A 22,135-nucleotide genomic window follows, 5' to 3' on the forward strand; every position below is an offset into this window, starting at 1 on the left:
CCTGAAAAAAATCATAGATCTCATTTTGTTTTGGGAAATTACTCATGGTCATGCAGTCTGCCCTGGAGTTTGGTTGATATACATAGTGACAGTGGAGAAAAATGATTTTCTCCTTGCCAACAGGTATCAAAACTAAACAAGTTCTTGCCTATAAAACACAATCACCTGATACTATGTAGTCAATGACTGCTAACAAGTCACCAACTACAGAAGATTATTTAAACACTTTATAGATTTATTTTGTTTATTACATGGAGAAGAAACTCATTTTGATACACATTCTATTCAATTCTGTTATTTAAGGGTGTGAGAAATGAGGTTATGTTTTATAGGCTTTTATACAAATTAGAAACAATTTCACACTTACATTTTCTTTTGAATATGTACAACTGTGCATGCTTCCTCTCTTTCTCTCTCTCTCTTTTTCTTTCTCTCACTCTCTCTCTCTCACACACATACACAAACAAACATACACACACAAGCACACATACACACACACACAAACATACAAACACAAACATACACACAATTGCTTATTCAGACAGGGTCTCTTACTAGCCAGGAACTGACACTTGACATTTTAGGTGAGGCTAGCCAGCCAGGACACCACAGGAATGACCTTGCTTATGCCTGGCTAGCCTTATCATAATAAGCACAGAGGAGATACTGACATGAAAAAAAAATGTCACTTGGAATTTTTTATAAGGTCTCTAAAATGAACTTAGGATTTCATGCTTGCAACTCAAGCACTTTACTGCAATATTACAGTAATGTATATTGCTAATAGACAGCTACAGTAGCCATGCTTTATGTCTTTAAGAAAGATCCTTCCAACAGAGGTGACTATTCCTTTTATGTTCTCATTCACAGCAAGAAATTTGGATTTTTTTTCCATAGCTGAAGGCTGAAAGTTCTGTTACAAAGACCACTTTTGGGTACATTTATCTAATTTTGGAGTTTAGTAAAAATAAATTCAGTTACATGTATCAACAATTCATGGTCTACTCTATCTCTATTAATAAATTTCGCAACAGTGACACAGAAGAAAAATGATTCTTTGATTTATATCTTTTAAAAATATTTTCACCGGGCAGTGATGGTACATGCCTTTAATCCCAGCACTTGGGAAGTAGAGGCAGGTGGATTTCTGAGTTTGAGGCCAGCCTGTTTTACAGAGTGAGTTCCAGACAGCAAGGGCTATACAGAGAAACCCTGTCTCTAACAAAATAATTTAAAAAATTAAAAAATAATATTTTCAAAAATGAAAATATTTACATGCTATGGGAGAAAAAATACTATGTATTTTAAAATAAATAGTGAATGAAATAACTTTACTTGTTATGACATATATATTGTATTTTCATCAAAGCCTTTATTGCTCTTCTTGTGAATGTTATAATTATTTTGTATTGTATTTTCAAAGTCTCAATCAGGGTCTTACACAACACTGTTAATAATATTTTTTATTGAAATAACTAGTTATTGAATTTCATTTTGATAAAGTGCCAAGAAGTTAAAGTTTCCAAGGAATTTCTTGAATTCATACTCACATGACTCATATTAAATATTCCTTAGCTATGAACAAGAAGCATTGGATTAACTTCATGGAATCTGAATTATTATCGTATCTCCTACTGATTATCACAGAAAATTCAAAGTCATGTCACTTTGATAACAAAAATGATACAATCTTGATCCAACATACAGATGTTAATATTCAATCAGACCATCAGTGTCACACTTTATAAAGACTATTGACAATCAAAATTCACTTGGTATATGAGTAATGATATAAGCTGTGCTAGAAAAAAATGTTGACATGAGACTTAGAATGTTATTTCATTTTGTTGTTAAGATAAGATTAATAAGCATCATGGTTAATAGTGTGAACATGGAAGTGATCCAAATGTTATTTGTCAAAGCTAAGCACATATATGTGTCATGAATGGATTTAAAAAGAATGGTCTGCATTAATTCAACGAACAGTTCAATTAGTCAATTTGTGAATTTTCTGTTGATAAGACAAGAAACCCTTGCAGAAAATTCATATGATACCTAAAAAGTCAGTCAGCAATCAGTTGAGAAATGTCATCATAGAAATCAAGTAATGTATTTGTCTACTCGATAAATTTATATTGAAATTCTATTTCTATAATTGCTTTGCTGAATCTAAGATATGTTTTTAAAAGTTTGTTTTGAGAGTGGTAGTGCTTATCAAATAACCAACCAATAGACTGAGAATAGAATCCTCAATGGAGGAGCTAGAGAAAGGACCCAAGGAGCTGAAGAGGTTTGCAGTCCCATAGGAGGTACAACAATATAAATCAACCAGACCCCCCCCCCCCCCAGAGCTCCCAGGTTGGTGGACTAAACCACCAACCAAAGAGTACACATGGAGGGACCGATGGTTCCAGCTGCATCTGTAGCAGAGGATGGCCTTTTCAGTCATCAATGAGAGGAGAGGCCATTTGGTCCTGTGAAGGATTGATGCCCCAGTGTAGGGAGGGGAACGCCAGGTCAGGAAAGTGGGAGGGTGGATGGTAAGTAGGGGGCAGGGAGATGGAATAGGTGTTTTCAGAGGTGTAACAAGGAAAGGGGATTGCATTTGAAATGTAAATAAAGCAAATATCTAATAATAAAAGAAAATAAAACATTTCTTTTCACAGCTGCTATATAAGAATTTCTGAGTGGTGAGTTTGAAACGGCTTGGGGTATTATGGTTAGAACAAATGTCAGACATTTTGTTTTCTTGGTACTACTTTATTAATGAAATATCAGGTAATACACAGCTCATGTCCAGCACGAACATATAGGAATGTAAGTCAAATAAAAAGTATGAGATAACACAGAGAAGGAAAGTCCTTTTGCTAGGAAAATAATAAGAAATAAGAGTATGTGGTCTGTGGAGATTCATCTAAGAAGGGTAATGGTATGAAAGTAATTATTTGTATCATTCATAGAATTTTGCTGAAATGAGAAAGCCCCTTACCAGTTTAGATGTCTGATTATGTTTTCACTAATTTTGTGAACATCAACTCATCTTACAATTGATAATGATGCCGTACCAATCCATAAGTTTTTGAGCAGGGAGAGTATTAAGGGAAACTGTAGTTTGTAAAAAATTATGTTGGTCATTTACATTTTACAGTTTTTATATTTTAAAGGAATATATAAAATAATCCTAGTGAACATCCCTGATTATTTTCCACAGAGATGTACATTGTCTTAAAAATGACATTGAGAGAACACTTGAAAAAGGGCACACATGGGAACACACTCTTAAATGAGAAATGGACAAAACTGCTGCCTTATCAATTCATGAACTTAATGTGATGATGAATAGAATGTAGTTAGGTAATAGGGCAGGGAGAATATTAGGAGTAAAATACCTCCTCAGGTTCCTACTGTCACGTTATTAAACTAGAGCACTTTGAGACATTTTGCTATATACACATCAACTTTTGTATGTTCATATTCAATACATATAATGTTATTTAAACATTATTCCAGCAGTTTCCAATTCCAGGAATGTCATTACCCCTTTCCCTGTCTTTCTGCTTCTATATTATTTCTGTTTTCTGTGTGCACTTAAAGGTTAACATGAGGGATTACAAAAATTATTAAAGTCAGAACCCCATGGAGTGCAGTACATGGTAATATTTGAATTCAGCATAACTTCAATTTGTGGTAGTGAAAGCAGATCGAGATGTTGTATCTATACCTGTCCTGACATCTTTTTGTTAGGGTTTTCATTACATGAGCTCAAAAACCTACGCACAGAACATTTCTGAAAGGAAGCGTGTGAGTGCCTTAGATTTTAATGAGTTAATTTACACAGAGAAGATTGAAGTTAGACTAGCAATACCATTTTAGGGATTCAGCATATATCGAACATCCACAGAAGCTGCTTTGCAAATAATAGTAAAATCTAAGACTTTGTAATCTATTCAAATATATTTTACCTGTTACTATTTGACTTATATTTGCTCTAGTACAATCATTTCAAGCTGACTTAGTGGTAGTTTTAACAAATTATTGATTTGGTTCATATAAGGTAATGAGTAAATGGTATACCTATGAATAGTTTACTCTAGAAAAAAACCGTATTACCTTATCACCTTCAGAAAATGTGACTCCATCTACCGCTCTTTTCCATGTGATTTCTGGAACCGGCTCCCCTTCTGCCTCACAGACGAGTGTGACATGACCATTCTCAGATGTTGTCTCATTTTTAAGTTGTAATATATGAGGCTGTACTGTAAAAAATATACATCTTATTCAATTGGTATTGAACCAAAATGGTTACTATTCACTCTGAAAATTCCCGTACAGAGTTTTGATTCCACATTTGAACTCTATGAGATGACTACATCCATAGCAGTTATAACATACTTTCTAAAAAATATCAAAAACTTTCAAAGAAGGTGGGGTCAATTCTAAACAAAAATCCTACTTATTTTCATTATAATAGTTATTTCAGAGCCACATTAATGGAGATAAAAATATAATTCCTTCCAAAATTGTGTCAAATGAACACAACATTAAATTATTCCTTTCCTAATGCCACAAAATTGAAATTTCTTTTCCAAAACTATATATGTGTAAACACATTCAGATACATATGCAGCTTCTCTATATTAATTTATTCATTGGATTTTATCTCTTAATAAGTTCAACAAAGTAGGCAAATGATTAGAGTTTCTTGGTACTTAAGACATTTAGTTATATATAACTGAAAATTTTCATGAGATAAAGACATATTCAAGCATTTTCTACATGAAATTACAAGTGATGAGTTACTTCTTTAAATTGATTAAACATAGATCTAGTGTTAAGCAATTTCATTATACCTATATCTTTACAGAACACAATGTTAAGTATACTGGTATTAAGTTTCCTTTAAAATAAAGTCCAGCCTCTACAATTACATAATGACTTAATGATCTAAAATTTGGTCTTTGTGTTATCTGTTTCCAGGTTTTGTTGTTGTTGTTTTTTTTTGTTTTCATGTTAACATGAAATAAACTATTATCATGCGAGAAGACAGGCCCTTATTTGAGAATATGCTTTTATAAAATTAGTCTGCAGAGAAGCCTGTGGAGCATTTTCTTGACTGATAGTTACTGTGGCTGGAACCATGCTAATGTGGGTGGTGCCAGCCCTGGACATGTGGTCCTATGGTTTAGGAGAAACCAAGCTGAGAAAGCCAGGGGAGTTTTGCCCTCACTGCATTATGTAATCATGTACCTGTAGCCTAAGAGTTGTAGGATGAAATGAATCTTTATTTCCCCAAGTTACTTATCGTCATGGTGTTTGATTACAACAAAAGAAACAGTCATTAAGGCACTGCTTCTTCCTCCCCACCAGCTCCCCTCTCCCTCCATCCCTCTTTCTTTCCCTACATTTTTACTTATTTAGCAAAATAAAAAGGAATTAGATACAAAAACCTATCTTTATAATATCAGATCATATAACTTAAAAAGTATAATAAACTAAGAATAAAAAAAATTAATCAGAAATAAGATCCTTGATACCAGAACTATGAAAAATAAAACTTTTAGTAGTTTTACTTTCATTTCTTTTATTACTATAGATATACATTCTTTTAAAAAACATAAATTTATCATCATTGCTTCAAAAGGTGATCCTACGATGATGCAATCAATGTGACTTAGTTTATCTTTCAGAACATAGAAGCCACAGAGATCTTCATATGTCTCCTTGCCCTTACATACTGGTATCCTAATAAGAGAAGACATGACTGAGTAGTATTTAACATTAGCAGAGACAGATTGTGCAGTTGAGCACCTCTTCTTGGGAATCGTATCATATTAACTACCATTTCTAACTACTTACCTCACACCAAGGAATATTTACTTAGTTTCCCCAGTGTTGAAGCTAATATTTTAAGTGAGAAAGGTTAAATGACAATTTCCTGTATGATTTATAGTTAAAAATCCATGTATTCTTCATTCTATGTGAACAATCTAACTATGGAATTTTTCTATACATCATAATTGAATACTTTTATAAACAACATTTTTTTTCTTTTTTTGTTTCTTTTCGAGACAGGGTTTCTCTATATAGCCCTGGCTGTCCTAAAACTCACTCTGTAGAACAGGCTGGCCTCGAACTCAGAAATCTGCCTGCTTCTGCCTCCCAAGTGCTAGGATTACAGGCATGAGCTGCCTCTGCCTGGCTAATCTTGAAACTGCAAAACCATGCTGACCCAAGTGCTGACCCAACTTTATTCCATGATATCTGACTAATCTGATCCCAAAATATTCTGGGAACATGTTAGCATTCGAATTTTTATTTTTCATAAATCTTCTTCAAAATTTCTATCATCTGACAGGAATACAGACACTAGTAAGGGCTCTGCCATCCACTAAATGCATACTTGCTCTAGCTGCAGTATCGGACAGAAGGCCTTATCATTCATTTTGTGTTCTTACTGAGGAAAATATTTTCAGCAGCTAGTAATATCATATACACTTCTTAGCCACATATTTTTCAGCTGTCATTTTCTAGTTTTTATTATGAAATAATTCAATAATAACATATGTGGAGGCTAAAGCCACAAAAAGTTAGCTATGTGTTTAACTTCTATAAAGAAATACGCTTATATCTATATTGGTGTTCTGGTAATGCTTGTGTATGTCTACCATGTGCATGCATTACTCAGAGAGACCAGAAGGAGGCAGCAGATCCAACAGAACTGTAATTACAGGTGGTAGTGAGCCACCTTGTTGGTGCTAAGAAAGGAGCCACAGCCTTTTGTGAACCAAAGCCAGCATTAGTGACCACTGAAACAGAATGACTTCGGGCCGCAAACTTTTTTAAGTTGAGATTCCACAGTATTTGAGCAACTGTCACTTATGTTGTCAAAACAATGAGAGAAAAATAAACACTTCCACCATTCTATATGCTCAGACAGCCCGTACCCCAAGAGATAGTATATCTCTTATTCGTATTGCGTAATGTTCACATACTGTCATGGAAGATGGTAAGACACTGATTATAGTTACAGGGAAGCATTTCTAAACAAGAGCCTTTTACATCGGAAATTTCCAAAGCACCAAATACAACATCAATCCCAACATATGTCCATTAACTATGTAATGGCAGAAACAAATGTTCAGAAATGTTTGACAACATATTTAAAGAATACATTATTTAATGAATGTTGTTGAAATGAAGAAACAGTTGGATGAATATTGCATTATAATTACAGTGCTGTGATACTTACCAAAGACTTGAAGGAAGGCCTGCTTTTGATCTTCCCCTGCCTTGTTCGTGGCTTTGCAGACATAAGAGCCCCCGTCTTTATTGATTATGTTCCTGACAGTGAGTTCTGTATTACTGCCCTTTAAAATATACTTTTCATTTTCTTCAATGAGTTTGCCGTTCCTAAAAAGGAGAAAAGATGATCTTCACAATCTAATTTTATAAATAGAATAACAAATCAATTCTATTATATATAAAAATAAAATTTTCCATGGCTAGGATAACTAATTGTTATAATTCAGTCAAAATATGCTTTTATTAGTCAAGCAACTTTAAGGCAAACACATAAAAATAATACTTGAAATTTAGCTTGATTTGAGAGATGAAAATGACATTTGTCTGAGGTTGAAATCTTAATATTTTAAGTCAAATAATTAAAACACATGAATTCAACTTGTACTTTGTGTATGAGAAAATACTGTATCATTACTGATTTTTATTCTTTTGCACTTCAATTATTAATTAGTATATATTCATGTAACAATGTTATGTATACATATGACTTACATGAATAAAAATTCTACATGAAAATTCTATTATTTCATAATGCAAATAATATAAGTTTATATCATGAGTGTCTAGTTCATATAAGTATTGTCAGTAAAAATTGATGTGATAGTGAAGATTATAATTTTTTCTTCACAGTGATAAGTAACTAATTATCATTTCCGAATTTCTTTCCCCAGTGAAATTTTTTTCAGTATTTATATGATTATAATAATATTGGCTATTACCATTTTCTAGTACATTTTAAAACATCCTTACTCATTGTAAAATCCATTTACTTATATTTTTCTCATTAATTTTTCTCATTTTTTCTCTTACAATTTTCAATTCTGAATCAAATTATTTGTATGATATATTGAAATAAAACATTCAGAATCTCTCTAGGATGGAGATACTAACACATCTTTATCAGTTTAATTTTCAACTTAAAAGAGGGTTATTTAAAAATCTTTTCTACATGGAAACAGAGAAAAATTTTTATATATCATAGTGACTTTCAAGTGAATCCAACAGCATGTCAATTATGCCAGAGACATAAAGGCATTTTTAAAATGAATACCTAAAATATACATCAATACAAATATAACCTAATGGAAAAATCTTCATATAGCACTTCCTATGTGGCAGTAGAAATTGAGTATAGAAAGAGCAAATGAAGAACACTAAGACAATACTATAAAGTAAGTCAGAAAAATGAGAAATGGCATAATGTTCTAGTGGGAACAATTTATAACTAAATAATTACATGAAATATTGTTCTGACCTAAGGCAGATAAATACTTAATCACACAACAATATGGCTTCAAAAACACAAACTAGAAAAGTATAAACTGAAATTAAAGGCAGACAAATATATGTGTAAATTTAAAAAAAACATTTAGAAAATAAGAATTTAGATGTCAGTAACTTATTTATAAAAACTAGCTTACATGTCTGAATATGTATGGATAGTTACTAGGCAGTATCTGTGTAGGAAATGTGGTATACCTTCCTATGACTGTATTTTTAAAATGCAGAGAATAGTATCATGTGCTGGAACAAAAGAAATAGTGAATTGAAGATAAGTTATTAAAACACTCACTGTGTTACAAATAACTAATGAAATTAGCAAACAATATCAGAAATTAAGGTTAAATATTTACACAGACATGTAAAGAAAATAGTACAATTAAAAATAATCAATACCCAAAGTATTATTTAGTGGAAATTTGAAAAAGAATTTTGAAGTAAAGAAAAAAATTAAATAGTATATTCTAAAAATCAATCATGTATAATTAAGGTACTGTTTACAGATAAAGGCAGACTTATATGAGTAGAAAATACACAATAACAGAACTGTTACCTTAAATGAAAACAGAGATGAAATGCAAAGTAAACAGAACAAAAAAAAAAAAGGACAATATTCAGCAAATCATAAAGGACTAACAGAACACCGAAAGTTCGTTACGTTTACTATTTGCATAAACCTATGTCTACAAAGATGAGGTGAAGAAAGAATGCAAGAAGAAACCAGTTCTGAAGTTTTCAAGACAGGAATATGATGATCGCTATTTACAGGATGTACCAGGATAAAATTGAACAGGGGGTAGGATACCTTTGGCAGCCCGGGCCGAGCTGTATCCCTGAGAAATCATGCCATGCAACAGATTTGGTGTAAGGGGATGGAGAGAGAGAGAGAGAGAGAGAGAGAGAGAGAGAGAGAGAGAGAGAGAGAGAGAGAGAGAGAGAGAGAACTCTGGGGTTGGCTGGGGTGCTTTTGTCTAAGGCACACACTGGACGCATCAGGAGATGACATAGACTGCTGATAGGTGCCAAAGAGCAGGTCAATGGGATCCCCTGTATTCTAATTATAGTAACACAAAAATTAATTATGCAACAAGGCCACTAATAACTCATGTTGGACTTTTAATGAAATTAAAGATCATGTTTACATTTCTGTAAGTACATGCCATTAAACACTGTATTTAGATGTTACAACGTACTGCTGTCTACTTTGTGGGAATAAACACAGTGTTCTAACTTTAAACTTTTATGTATCTTCTGTATTGTGTAAAATATTAACACATGGTCACGCCTCCGTGTGAACATTGGCTCTATAACCATTCAGGTGACCGAATTTGGAGACAGGGACTTCGAACAAACTTACGTTTGATTAGGTCACCCCTATATTTGTTGGACATCATGTGTGAAGACCAACTGATCACAGAGACCCATGAGTCCACATGCTATTCTTCCTTCTCACCTGCGCTGATAACACAAAACACACACCAGCAAACACTGGTGTGTCTTTGTTATCAAGACAGTGGGGATAAAACAGGTCCTCATGTTTCATACACCACCTCTCTATCTCAAGGAACCTGTTTTCTTTTCTAAAAAAGAAAAGCACAGAATTTATATGCAGGGTAAAAGCTAGTGCAGGATATAGTGGATATCAGAATGACAGAAAGAGACTCATCAGAAACCAGCCCCACTGATAACCTTCACCTTGAACACCAGCAATCCAGAATTGTGAGAAACTGTCTTTTTGCTATTTAAACACACTAGCTAATATACTATATTTTCTTATATCGACCAGCGTTACTAATACAGGGGCTTGCGTCATATCACTGGTATGCATCCTCTCTGCTCAGCAGGTCATCTGCGTCCTCAAGTGCATCGAGTAAACTCCCCGATGCTTACAAGGATTTATTGGTATAGTTTTGATACATGTTTTTAAACCTACAGATAAATGGGATTAAACAAAAGCCTCTCAGGAAAAGTAAATTTATTTTTACAAATGTTTAAACAATACAATCCTGTTCTGCCAATACAATTTTTAAATCAAACACCCAAACATCTGTTTCAATTTAAGTACTATCCATTATAAGCAATAAATGGTATTTGAAGATATACAGGTAAAAAAAGTGTGTGTGTGTGTGTGCTTGTGTATGTGTGTGTGTGTAAATAAAGTTGTTTGATTTTGACACATTAGTTTTCATGCTATTTTATTTCAAATAAATTATTGAAAATAATTTTGAACAAATTAAAATATCTAATACTTCTGGGAATGCAGAGTCATGACTGTCATGTTCTAGATTATCATTTTTTCTTTGTGTTGAACAACATAAAACATGTCTGAGACTCAGTAAGATTTCTTATGACAAATCTGAGCTACATCATGATCACCTGGGGTTAGTAGCCTAACGTAAGGTTGGCAATCCTAGAAAAGCACTATTACAAAGAATCAGTATCTATATCAGTTTCAAACACCTTGTTTGTAGATGGGTTATGCTTATTGAATCATTCTACAGTCAAAGCATAAACAAGACAGAGATATGACAACCTGTTATCAAACTAAGTTTAAAAGGAAAGTACTAAAGCATGATAGTGCCTATTATTTTCCTTAAAAGAAACTGTAAAGCTTAAATCTTGCTACTTTACATCTGTATATATGGAATATATGTGACTAATAATTCTATGATTTTTCTTGCATTTTAGCATTTATAAAGTATAGCAATGGCTATAGATCTTAGTGGTCATACAAAAGCTGTATTTGGTTCTTACATGTATTGTGTGTATATGTTCTTATACATATGAAATATTCATGCATGCATACATGAGAATACAGATATAGCAGGGTGTCATATTCAAGGTTATCATCTACTTCCAGACATGATTTGGCATTGGCCTAATCTGTTAGTCTAAACTGGCTAGCCAGTGATGCTCTGTGATTATGGTGTTTCTACCTATTTACCTTTGATTTTAAAACTATGCACCAGCATGACTGGCATTTTGAGATAGACAGTAGAGTCCAACTCATGACCACATGTAAGTCACTTCAGTAAGGATTTAGTAATCTCCTCGGCCTCATAAGCAGTACTCTTGGGTCTCTATACAAGATTGTCCAGTTTTAAACTCCATTACCTTCAATTTACTTCTTTAAGCAATGATCAATGACAATGGAGTGAGATAAAATGTGGCTGGCCACAGTTGAGTGAAAGTACATTTTAAAACTTAACAGACATAATCAAGCCGGAAGGTGGTGGTGCATGCCTGTAATCTCAGCACTATGGGAGGCAGAGGCAAGTGGATTTCTGAGTTCGAGGTCAGCCTGGTCTACAGAGTGAGTTCAAGGACAGCCAGAGCTATACAGAGAAACCCTGTCTCGGAAAAAAAAATCCAAAAAACCAAAAACCAAAACAAAACAAACCAAAACAAACCCCCCAAAACAAAAACAAACAAACAAACAAACAAAAAAACCAGACATAATCAAATAGTCAAAGTATAGCCTTTAAAAATGCAATTGTTTTTGTTTTGAGTGGGCAATTTGTTAAATTAAAACCTAAGTTTTTGAAGTTTCACCTATATAACTATTTTATAATACAGTACAAAAAGACAAAATACCGTTATTTTTTGTATAAAAATGTATGATTGCAATACAAACAATAATGTTGCTAAAATCCTAATACATCCACTTTAATACAGACTCTATTCCAGGTACAACAAGAAAATCAATTAGCAACAGGATGCTGGTGCCAAAGGTGAACAAAAGATACACTGTAGCCGCAGTAACCATTCTCCACCAGCCTTTCACTCAGAAAAATTATAGCATAGGCAACATGCAGGAGATGCACACATTGGCTATGCCGTCTAGTCCAATTAACCAAAAATTGATGGCATCTTGGGTTGGTAATATGCCTCTCAGCTTCAAAGTACTCATAAGGTTGGAATCCTACATTCATTCCAGAGTACATGGAGAAAGGAAGAACAAGCTCTTGAAAATTGCTCTTGGATATCCATAAACATGTACATACATGTGCACACACATTTGCAAACACACACTCATAGTGAATTATTTTAAGAGCTTTCTTATTATTTTAATTATTTATAAGATACAGTAAATAACATCTCCTTACTCTTTTCTCCTTCCAAAATCTACCATATCTTCCTCCTTGTTCCTTTCTTATTTTGATTGAAAGGAGACTGCCCCCTTACCCCAGGTATCCATCCTATCTGCAGATACTAACCACTCCCCCAACTACTGCTGATTCCAAGAAGTGCATGGCGACAGGGGCCTGGCATGACTGTTCCCTGAGAGGTTCTACCAGCACCTGACCAATACAGGCAACCACTGAACTGAGCCTGGGGACCCCAATGGAAGAGCTAGGAGAAGGACTGAAGGAGCTGAAGAGATTGCAGTCCTATACGAAGAATATTTTCAACTAACTGGACTGCCCAGTGCTCCCAGGGACTAAACCACCATCCAAGGAGTACACATAGAGGGACTCATGGCTCCAGATACATATATGTAGCAGAGGATGGCCTTCTCTGGCATCAATGGGGAGGGGAGGCCCTCGGCCTGTAGAGGCCTTGTGACCCAGCATAGGGGATGCTAGAGCAGTGAGGCTGGAGTGGGTGAGTGGGTGGGGAGCATTCTCATAGAGGCAAAGGGGGAGAGGGGAGACAGGATGGGAGGTCTGTGGAGAACTAACCAGGAAGGGGGATATCATTTGAAATGTAAACAAAATTATTTTTTTGAAAAAAGAAAATAGATGTTTTTCATACAATATGTTCTGTTCATGGTTTCCCTCCCTAAATTCCTCCCAGATCCTCTCCATTTTGTCTCTCATCAAAATTCATATCGTTTCTTACTCTCTTTTCGTAAAAGCAAAAAAAGACATTTAAAAATGATAATAAAATAAAAAAAAAACCAAGCCAACTGGAATAAGATAACTGAACCATAAGAAAAGGAGACAAAGGAAAAGATCTCTTTCAAATTCATGAGCGTTTTTATTATTATTACATGTTTGTTTGTACATATACATATATTCCCATATGTGTACATGCATTCCTAAATACTCCCCACTTCATCTGTATAATGTTACTTATGTGTATGTTTCCGGGGATGATCATTTGATGTTGGATAATCTTAATTTTCAATGAGGTAAGACAATCCTTGTTTCCTTCTAAATGATTACAGCTTACAACATTTGTCTGCGTGCTTTATTAGCACCATGAATAAGACATGGGGCACTCACTTACCTGAACCAAGAGATGGTAGGATCTGGGGAGCCTGAGGCCTTGCAGGTTAAGGTCATCTCTTCCCCTCTCTCTGCAGTAGCATTGAAGGACTTCTGGGGCATCACAATTGCTGGTGGAACTGAAGGAGAGAGCGCACAGCATAAAGAGATGCAACTAGAAGTTTGCACCAACAATAATTTGCCACTGCCTTTTAGTGCTTTGAAACTCCATAGTTCCTTCCTGTTTATGGAGAATTAAGGTCAGTGATATGTTTTCTTATGCTTAATAGGATAATTCACCATGTTATTAGTTTAGTGTTTCTCAGTCTGTTAAACAATGAATTGTGTATTTTAGTGAACATATATAATGCATGAAATATGTCTCACACAAAGACACAAGAGCACTGACTTAATCCATACTGAAATCTACTTTGAGCATAAATGGATTTCCTATTTGGGTTCTTATTGGTCTATGTAATTCCACAGGCCATCATTCACTGATTCGAGACAGGGCTTTCAAATTAGGTGTCAAAACATAATGTTCTTTCTGATTAACTACACTTAATTTCTTCAAACAACTATAAAACATTTTATGGAGAGAAACTGCCTCAGCTATAGAGTATGAAAATAGATTTTCATGAACAATTCAATTTTAAAATTAAGCTTCCTCAATTTCCAACTAATTACATTGTGAAACTGTACACGCTGCACATTTTGGTCATGAAACTGTGGCTGAAATGCAGTGTTTGCAATAAACAAGACACGGACTTCCATGGCACTGCCTCGGTTTCAAAGTGAAGCCTTATCTAGTACTCAGTGCACACCCCATGCCATTAAAGTGTATATGATGAAATAGTCCTTAGAAAATAACAGTAACTGATTAGGCAAAATAGAGACACAGACATATAGATGTTTGAGGTTTTGTCCCATTGACAATGAGAAAAGTAGCTAATATACACATTAATAATTAAGCACATTATTTCACACTTTTGCCCTTAAGCAGTTAAGTATAGTGAGCATGCTTCTACATGAAATAGTATTACAATAATTATTATTACTATCCCCAAATATGAACTTTCATAGCTATTAAATCTTAACTCTAAGGACTTACTATTAACTCTTAAGATATTTATGTTTCATTTTATTTCTGGTGTAATTATAAACACGTTAATATCTTAATTATATAGCCTACTACTTTAATTTTGCAACATGTGAATGAACATTCAGTGAGGCACATTAGAGTTTTCTTTTCATTTTAACTTCTTTTATGATATTACAACATAATTACAATATTCACTTTTTGTTTTGCAATTCTCCCATATACCTCTGTCTACCCTCCTTTTCATTCACAATGTCTTTTTCTATTGTTACTGCATATTTAAATACATATACACACACATATATATGGATGAATATATGAACATATACTCTTATATATATGAAAATATATATTTGTTAATATAAATTGTTCTGTTTATGTTACTTGTATGAATATGTTCAGGAAATTTTGCCACTGAAAAAGAAGTTTGCCTTTCTTCTTGCTTTTCACTTCTCTGTGGTAGGAATAATGCCCTTGTCTTAGAACAACACTTAGAATTACATTTTTATTGCTATTTTTCCTGGCTAGTAACCAGTTTTGTGAGTTCATGAGTGCAACAGTTCTCCCATGACAAGGAGATATTATGTTGCACTGATCTTGCCCACTCTGTGACTCCTAACATTTTCTATTATCCTCTCATGGTATTGCTAAGCTTTTGAGGAGAGGAGGAGCAGAAATGAGATGTTTCATTCACGGCTTATGATCCAACAGTTATTTATTCTATGAACTTTCACCAGTCTTGTGTCTCTGTATTCACTACCATTCACTGCATAAAGAATCTACTCTGAGGAAGGCTCAGAGTTGCCGTGTTCTATAGGCATGGTTGTTTTACCATTCACTATACATTCATTTCAAGGAATGGCTAAATTATTTTTATTATTGTAATGCATATTTTGTCATAATACTGAAAACAAACTTTTAACAAAAATCCTGCTAGAACAGTACTCTAGACAGAAATATTTGGAGGTTGAAGAGAGTTTTCCAGTTCTTTTGCTCCTGCTGCTCCTGCTGCTGCTGCTAACAGACTGAAGCTATTTAATATTTGCTATAATTTTATTTTCTATAAAGTTTCCTAGATTATAGAATATTACTACTCATTTTTTAACATAACATTGAATTTGATAAGAGAATGTTCACTCCTAGTTTACAGTGTAAGCATGCAAAATGTCATCTCACTGATAGGTTAATATCATGTTCAGAAGACCAATTAGTAGGCTGCATGGCTTAATGTGATAACAGAAATAATACCAAACCATATCATGGTATTGTCTTTGACTTTCATAGTTGATTTGCTTTTTTATTCCACTTTGGCACTATAATATAAACTCATATAGCTGAGCTCCAACATTATAATTTTTAATTACATTTATTCATTTGTTTGTATAGGCTTGGTTAGGCACCCGTGCTCTGGAGTGAGTGCAATGTCAGTGGGCAACCTAAAGGAATCAGTATTCTTTTTCCTTCTTCTGTGTCTCAAAGTCAAACTCATGTCTCCAGGGTTGGGGATCAGAACGCTTTTCCACTGTGCCATGTTGCTGGCCTATCTGTACAGCTTTTAACACTTGCATAACTTTCTGTTTTGATTTTGTGGGGATTGTCCACATAAAATTTTATTTACAGTGTATTTTATTTGGAGCTAAAGTATAATTCTTGGTAGAATTTTCTGATAAAGAACATGTCAGAAGTCTCAACAAATTTATTTTGCATTTCATAAAAGCTATTATGTTAACTAATGGCATAGCTATAAGTCTGTATTAGATATCTGTGGCATGAGTTGATGTTAATTGCATGATACCATGTTGGTATTAGGGATTGTACATAAGTGCTCTGAAAGAACATCCAGATCTCTGAAGCACTAATCCTTCACCTAAGTCCCACCATTTGCTTTTTCATATGTTTTACATCATATTATCATATTAGAATATCATAGAATATATACTAAACTTTTATTAAAAGATTGGATGTAGCAGATTGTTAGCAAAAACATCTGTTATCACATTTTTCTATGAACAAAAAAATCATGTCTTATCTTCAGGTCTTCTGATGAACTTAATAGCACAAGACTTGTCCCAATACATATAACACTTAAATGTAGAATATGACAGGACTCAGAAACCATATTTGCAAGGTTTATCCATAGTACTCAAAGAAGGTATAGAAATTCATTTTGAATTTAAATATTATAAGATATCTTCTTTTGATAAGGAAGCAAGCACCCTTCTGTTATGATTTACATCTTTGGCATTTCAATATAATTAATCACATATAATAACATGTTCTTGATTGTTATGTAAGCACAGTGTAAAGTTTATGCAAACAAACTGGTAAAATCTACTACCATCAAATAATAGGGAAGCGTAAATAGTTCTATTGTGTGATTTAAAAAGTATTAAAAACAATAAAAATAAATAAATTTTTTAAAAAGGTATACTGAAAATGGAGCATAATTGTTTAACATTAGATCACCATCAAATCTGTGGAATACTTAGTATATAAATGAATAATTTCAAGTCAGTTGAAAAAATTCACTGTTTGAGTTTGTGTGGAAAGAATTCATTTACAATTCACTTGGAAAATTCTTGTGTTGACAAAGGTCCTGGGAAAGCTGTCACTTGAGTTTTTGCCTTAATAAAAATCCTGGAATATGTGATGCACAAGAAAATTCCCTTAGCAAACCTTGAGATCATTACCTTCATGGGGAGTTTTCACCTGTCCTAAACAATCCCATACCTTGTCTTGAAGTTCAGTAAGGATTTCACTGAGCTGTTTCACTCAGATATTGGGTGGCACTGCAGACAAGGCATTTTCTGCTCAAATTGGGCCCCTGAGAATCTTGCACTCTTCCTATCTGTCAGACCCTATCCTTTCCTTTCAAATAAGACTTTTAAACGCCTATACCCTGTGGAGGGTGAGCAGCCATTTCAAGCTGTTAGTTTCCAAAAATAAGAAAAAATAAGTGGAGCTAGTAGAATAAGGTGCTGTGAAGAGGAAGTAACATAATTAGTAAGATAACGTATGAACAGCTTTCAAGAGAGGAAACACAGACAAAAGCATACAGGACAAATGCAAAATGACATAAAACTAGCCAGCAAACTGATTCCTTGTCAATTTGACATCCGTACACATCATTATTATGCCACAACCTTTGCTTTCTTATTCATCCCAAAGAGCTTACATTAATACGAACATTTTAAAATTTTGTAAATTTTAAAAGACCCGCACCTTTCAAAGTTCAGTCATTTTGAAATACAAATTCTTGTAAAATTCAGTTTCTCAAGAGTGGGATCCCAATAAATAAAAAATAAACTAAATACTTTGTTATTTGAAGAAAGAAGAACCAGTGCACAGTATGAACAACGAACAACCAAGCTCCAATTTTCTGGTATTCACTCACAATCTTCTGAGATCCTCCCAAAGACTTGGGTGACTTCCCCATTTTGGAAGCACACACCGCCTATCTTCTAGGCAGCTAGCGATGAGATGATCTTGTTTGTGACTCTATGGTTTTCGTATCTTCAAAACACTGAGGTCTTCTGCTATGGGGTTGCCCTTTCTCCAATCACATCCCCTAGGCTCTGTTTATGGTGCCAACCTCCAATTCTATGCATGTGCCTTTCAATCCAGTGTCATCAAGTGTCACTGAGACTGCACCATCACCAATGGCCTCTCCTGGCTTCTCAAAGTGTCAACAGTCAGGTGCTCTTCCTGATACCATCATTCCTTCAAGCCAGTTCAATCTTCCTGACTCTTATACTATTGAGTTTGGCTTCCAGCACTGAGCATACCTGCTGTCGGCTCTCAGGAAATATTTCGCAGATTTCACCTCAATGAAGTTAGTCTCTTCAGCTCTGTCAGATCAACGTTGAGTATTCCAGCAAAGCAAAAGTTTCACTTTAGTAGTTCTGGTATCTTATTGCTCATTCTCGGCTAACCAGAACACAGATTCAAAAATAATGAATGGCCTTGGTAGAGTTTTTAAACATCCTTTTAAAAACATCACGAGCCAGGCCCCAATCTTCACTGTTCTGAACATTCTTATCTTCCAAGCTTCCAATCAGCTCACCAAGAATTGAATGTTCAATGACTTTTCTTGCACAAAGTTTCAAAGTCCTTCTGCAATCCTTCCAAAACAACTTGGTCCAGTTTTTCACAGCAATCAATAAATACCTAAGTATTATGGTACTGACTTTTGTTAGTTAGGGTTGCTATTGCTATAATGAAATACCATCACCAAAATCAGGTTGTGGAAGAAAGGGCTTATATTTGCCCTTTGTGGTCTATCACTGAATGTTAGGCTGGAGCCTGGACACAGGAGCTGTTGCAGAGTTCACGGAGGGGTGTGGCTTATAAGCTTGTTACCCAAGCCTTTCTCAGCATGGTTTCTTATAGAACTCTGAACTAACATCCCAGAGATGAACCAAGCCAAATAATCTGGCCCGCCCTCAAACAATCACTTACTAAATAAGAAAATGCCTTACAAATAGACCCTGTGAAGGAATTTTCTCAATTGAGATTCCCTCTATTCTGGTGACTCTAGCTAGTTGAAGTTAAAACAACACTAGCTAGCACAGATAAATACTTACAAATATTGGCAAGCAGAATTTTAGTATAAGTGTACTCAACAGAATCTATACATTTTAGATATTTGAAAAGTAAGAAATGTCTAAAACTGTTCTCTCCTCATGAATTTCACTGATATGAGTACAGAGAAATTCTTAGATATTTTTCTCTTTCTACATATCCACCTATTCACACATCTAAGCAAATTTTGTCATGAGAAAAATCTATAAAACATTGGCTACATAAAGGCTATTTACTTTTATATTGTTAAACTTCCAATTTGGGGTATTTAATAGAATTGATGGGGAAAATAACAAAATTGGAAATTAGATTGGTCTTAATAGATATATATTTCTTGAACTTGGCCTAGGTTATATAGTGTATTTTACATACTATTATTAACAATTCTCACATAAATTATAATCATAAATTTCACTTATTAATGCTCACTGTCTTTATGGCTATAATATCGACGTTTTTTAATGTATTGATGCTTAGATTCTATGACATTTCATACAGCTTATGAAGAAAATTGCCATTCCATTCATTGTATCAGAAAGTAGTATTCTTCATTTTTTTACAATACAGAAATGAATTTATATAGATGTAATGTAGAGATCATACCCTGTTGATCATTGATGAACACTACACTCTACAGCTGGGCACTCACTTTCACAAATACACGCAGCCATTATCATCTACTGCTGATTGTGGCATTTGAAAGAAGAGTAACATAAAATTGCCCTAAAGTTCTATTTCTTTATAATTTCCATTCAACCTCAATTGTTACTATCTCCATTACCTCAAATTTGAATCCATGGTTAGTGGGTCATTTTGTGAATTTACAGAAGATTTAGAAAATAAGGCACATCATTTTTATTTGAATAACCTTGTACCGACTTTTACATTTAAATTTATACCCTCCTATTTCTTCATATCTAAGAATATTTTCTGAGTAGTGATAGAAAGCTGGAAATCAGAGAGGACAGAATTATTTTGATTAGGGCAATAACATTGGCTTCATTTTAAAGAGTACAACTACGATTTGTGTATATGCAAACATATTTTTCTAGATTCAAATCTTAAATGCTTTATAGAGTATCTTTTAATCACTTTCAAACCATTTCCATGATGTACTTCTGAGTGATTTTGCAGGATATTCAAGAGTTAAGCATGGAATAATCATAAAAGGAATTCAATCACCACACCTGCCCTTTAATGAATGCACATGCACATTGATGCTACTTAAATTATGCTACAGTCTTAGCTGCTTAAATAATAGTGTTCTATTTAATGCACCTTGTAAGTATATAATTGGTGAATTGAGCAGAAATATTTAAATTCATACCTTATTAGGCTTTGTTAGCTTCTGCTAGACTGGAAACCAAGAATTCAGTACTAGAAAACTGGAAATGACCCTTTATTTGATGTCAAGTGTTACATATCTTTGTTAATATAATTCTTAATTATATTCTTTCTTATTCATTTTACTCTCCATTAGGATGGGCTCCAATTACTTCAACTCCCCCTCTCTCTGCTTTTGAGCGCTTTCTACCACATATGCAATACTTTTTGTTTCTCAATGGAATAACTAATTATTTCATAGAAGATCCTAAGTTTTTACTGGCATTGCCAATCCATTCAATACTGCCATTATCGCCATATTTTGAAAACAGTATATTCTATTCACAGTTGCTTCGTTATGCTCATATCCATGGCCAGTTTTAACAGTTCTTTATGATTCTGCATTTGTCTACAGCCTAATTGTTCTCTCCAATTTCTAATAAATCACACTTTTTCATTACTAAATTTTTTCTAAATATCAAGGAATCATTCTTTTTCCAGCTACTACATTGATGGTATGAATAATCTAAAATGTTTGCCAAGAATAAAACTATTTGGGAATCTTTACATCTTGACAATCCTGACTTTGTTTGAAAAACAAACTTCAAATTCCATTTTTTCAGAAATAGCCTTTAAAAATAAATATTATGTCTCTTGTCAGGCACAGTCAGAATACTGAAAAAAAGACATGCTCAGGGCAATTTTCTGACTTTCTCAAGATCAAGATACTTTTATAAACAAAAGAATCCATCAGATTGGATAAAATATATTTCCCAGATAAGTCATAGAACATGTAAGAGAAAATCACAGCCATCGGGTGGTGTTTATCAATGCATTGCCTTGACAGGGCTCAAATGCACCACCCATATCCAGAAGCTATCAATACTGGAATTTGTGAACAGTTATATTGCAGAAAAGAGTTTCCAGGTACTTTAAAGCATAAGACATTGTGATCATAAATGAAAACATGTTAGTTAACCTTGTTCATGCTGAAAATATCATCAAAGTTTTTAGCTGAGTCTGCATAGGAAAGAGATATGAAACTGATTTATGTGTGTGATCAATCAGAGATAAAAAAAAAAGTCTCATGTGCATGACTGTTTTCACAGCCAGAATAATATTTCCCTACATTTACTTTCTTGTAGACTCTTAAATAAATAAGAATAAGAAAACAGAATGTAAGATCCTACTTTAGTGAGGAATGAATGAGATAAATTTGAAGTTTTAAATTAACACTATTTATATACCAATAAAACACATATACCAATAATCCTTCCATCAGAATGGATAGTTATAGTATCAGAACAGATTTTAGTATCAGAACAAACTAAAATGTACA

At 33.9% G+C, this 22,135-nt stretch overlaps 1 protein-coding gene across 1 annotated transcript in view; it reads right to left on the reverse strand.

The window, feature by feature from the left end:
* Nucleotides 1-22,135, reverse strand: part of Ncam2 (neural cell adhesion molecule 2) — a 185,616-nt gene that overhangs the window by 149,599 nt on the left and 13,882 nt on the right. The window contains exons 6-8 of the mRNA XM_052159101.1: nt 13,816-13,933; nt 7,250-7,410; nt 4,111-4,256 (exon numbers count right to left, since the gene is read on the reverse strand). Coding sequence (XP_052015061.1) covers nt 4,111-4,256; nt 7,250-7,410; nt 13,816-13,933 — 425 coding nt within the window. The remainder of the gene's footprint in view (nt 1-4,110; nt 4,257-7,249; nt 7,411-13,815; nt 13,934-22,135) is intronic.

This window comes from Apodemus sylvaticus, chromosome 15 (genome assembly GCF_947179515.1).
Source record: "Apodemus sylvaticus chromosome 15, mApoSyl1.1, whole genome shotgun sequence".
Classification (NCBI taxonomy): domain Eukaryota; kingdom Metazoa; phylum Chordata; class Mammalia; order Rodentia; family Muridae; genus Apodemus; species Apodemus sylvaticus.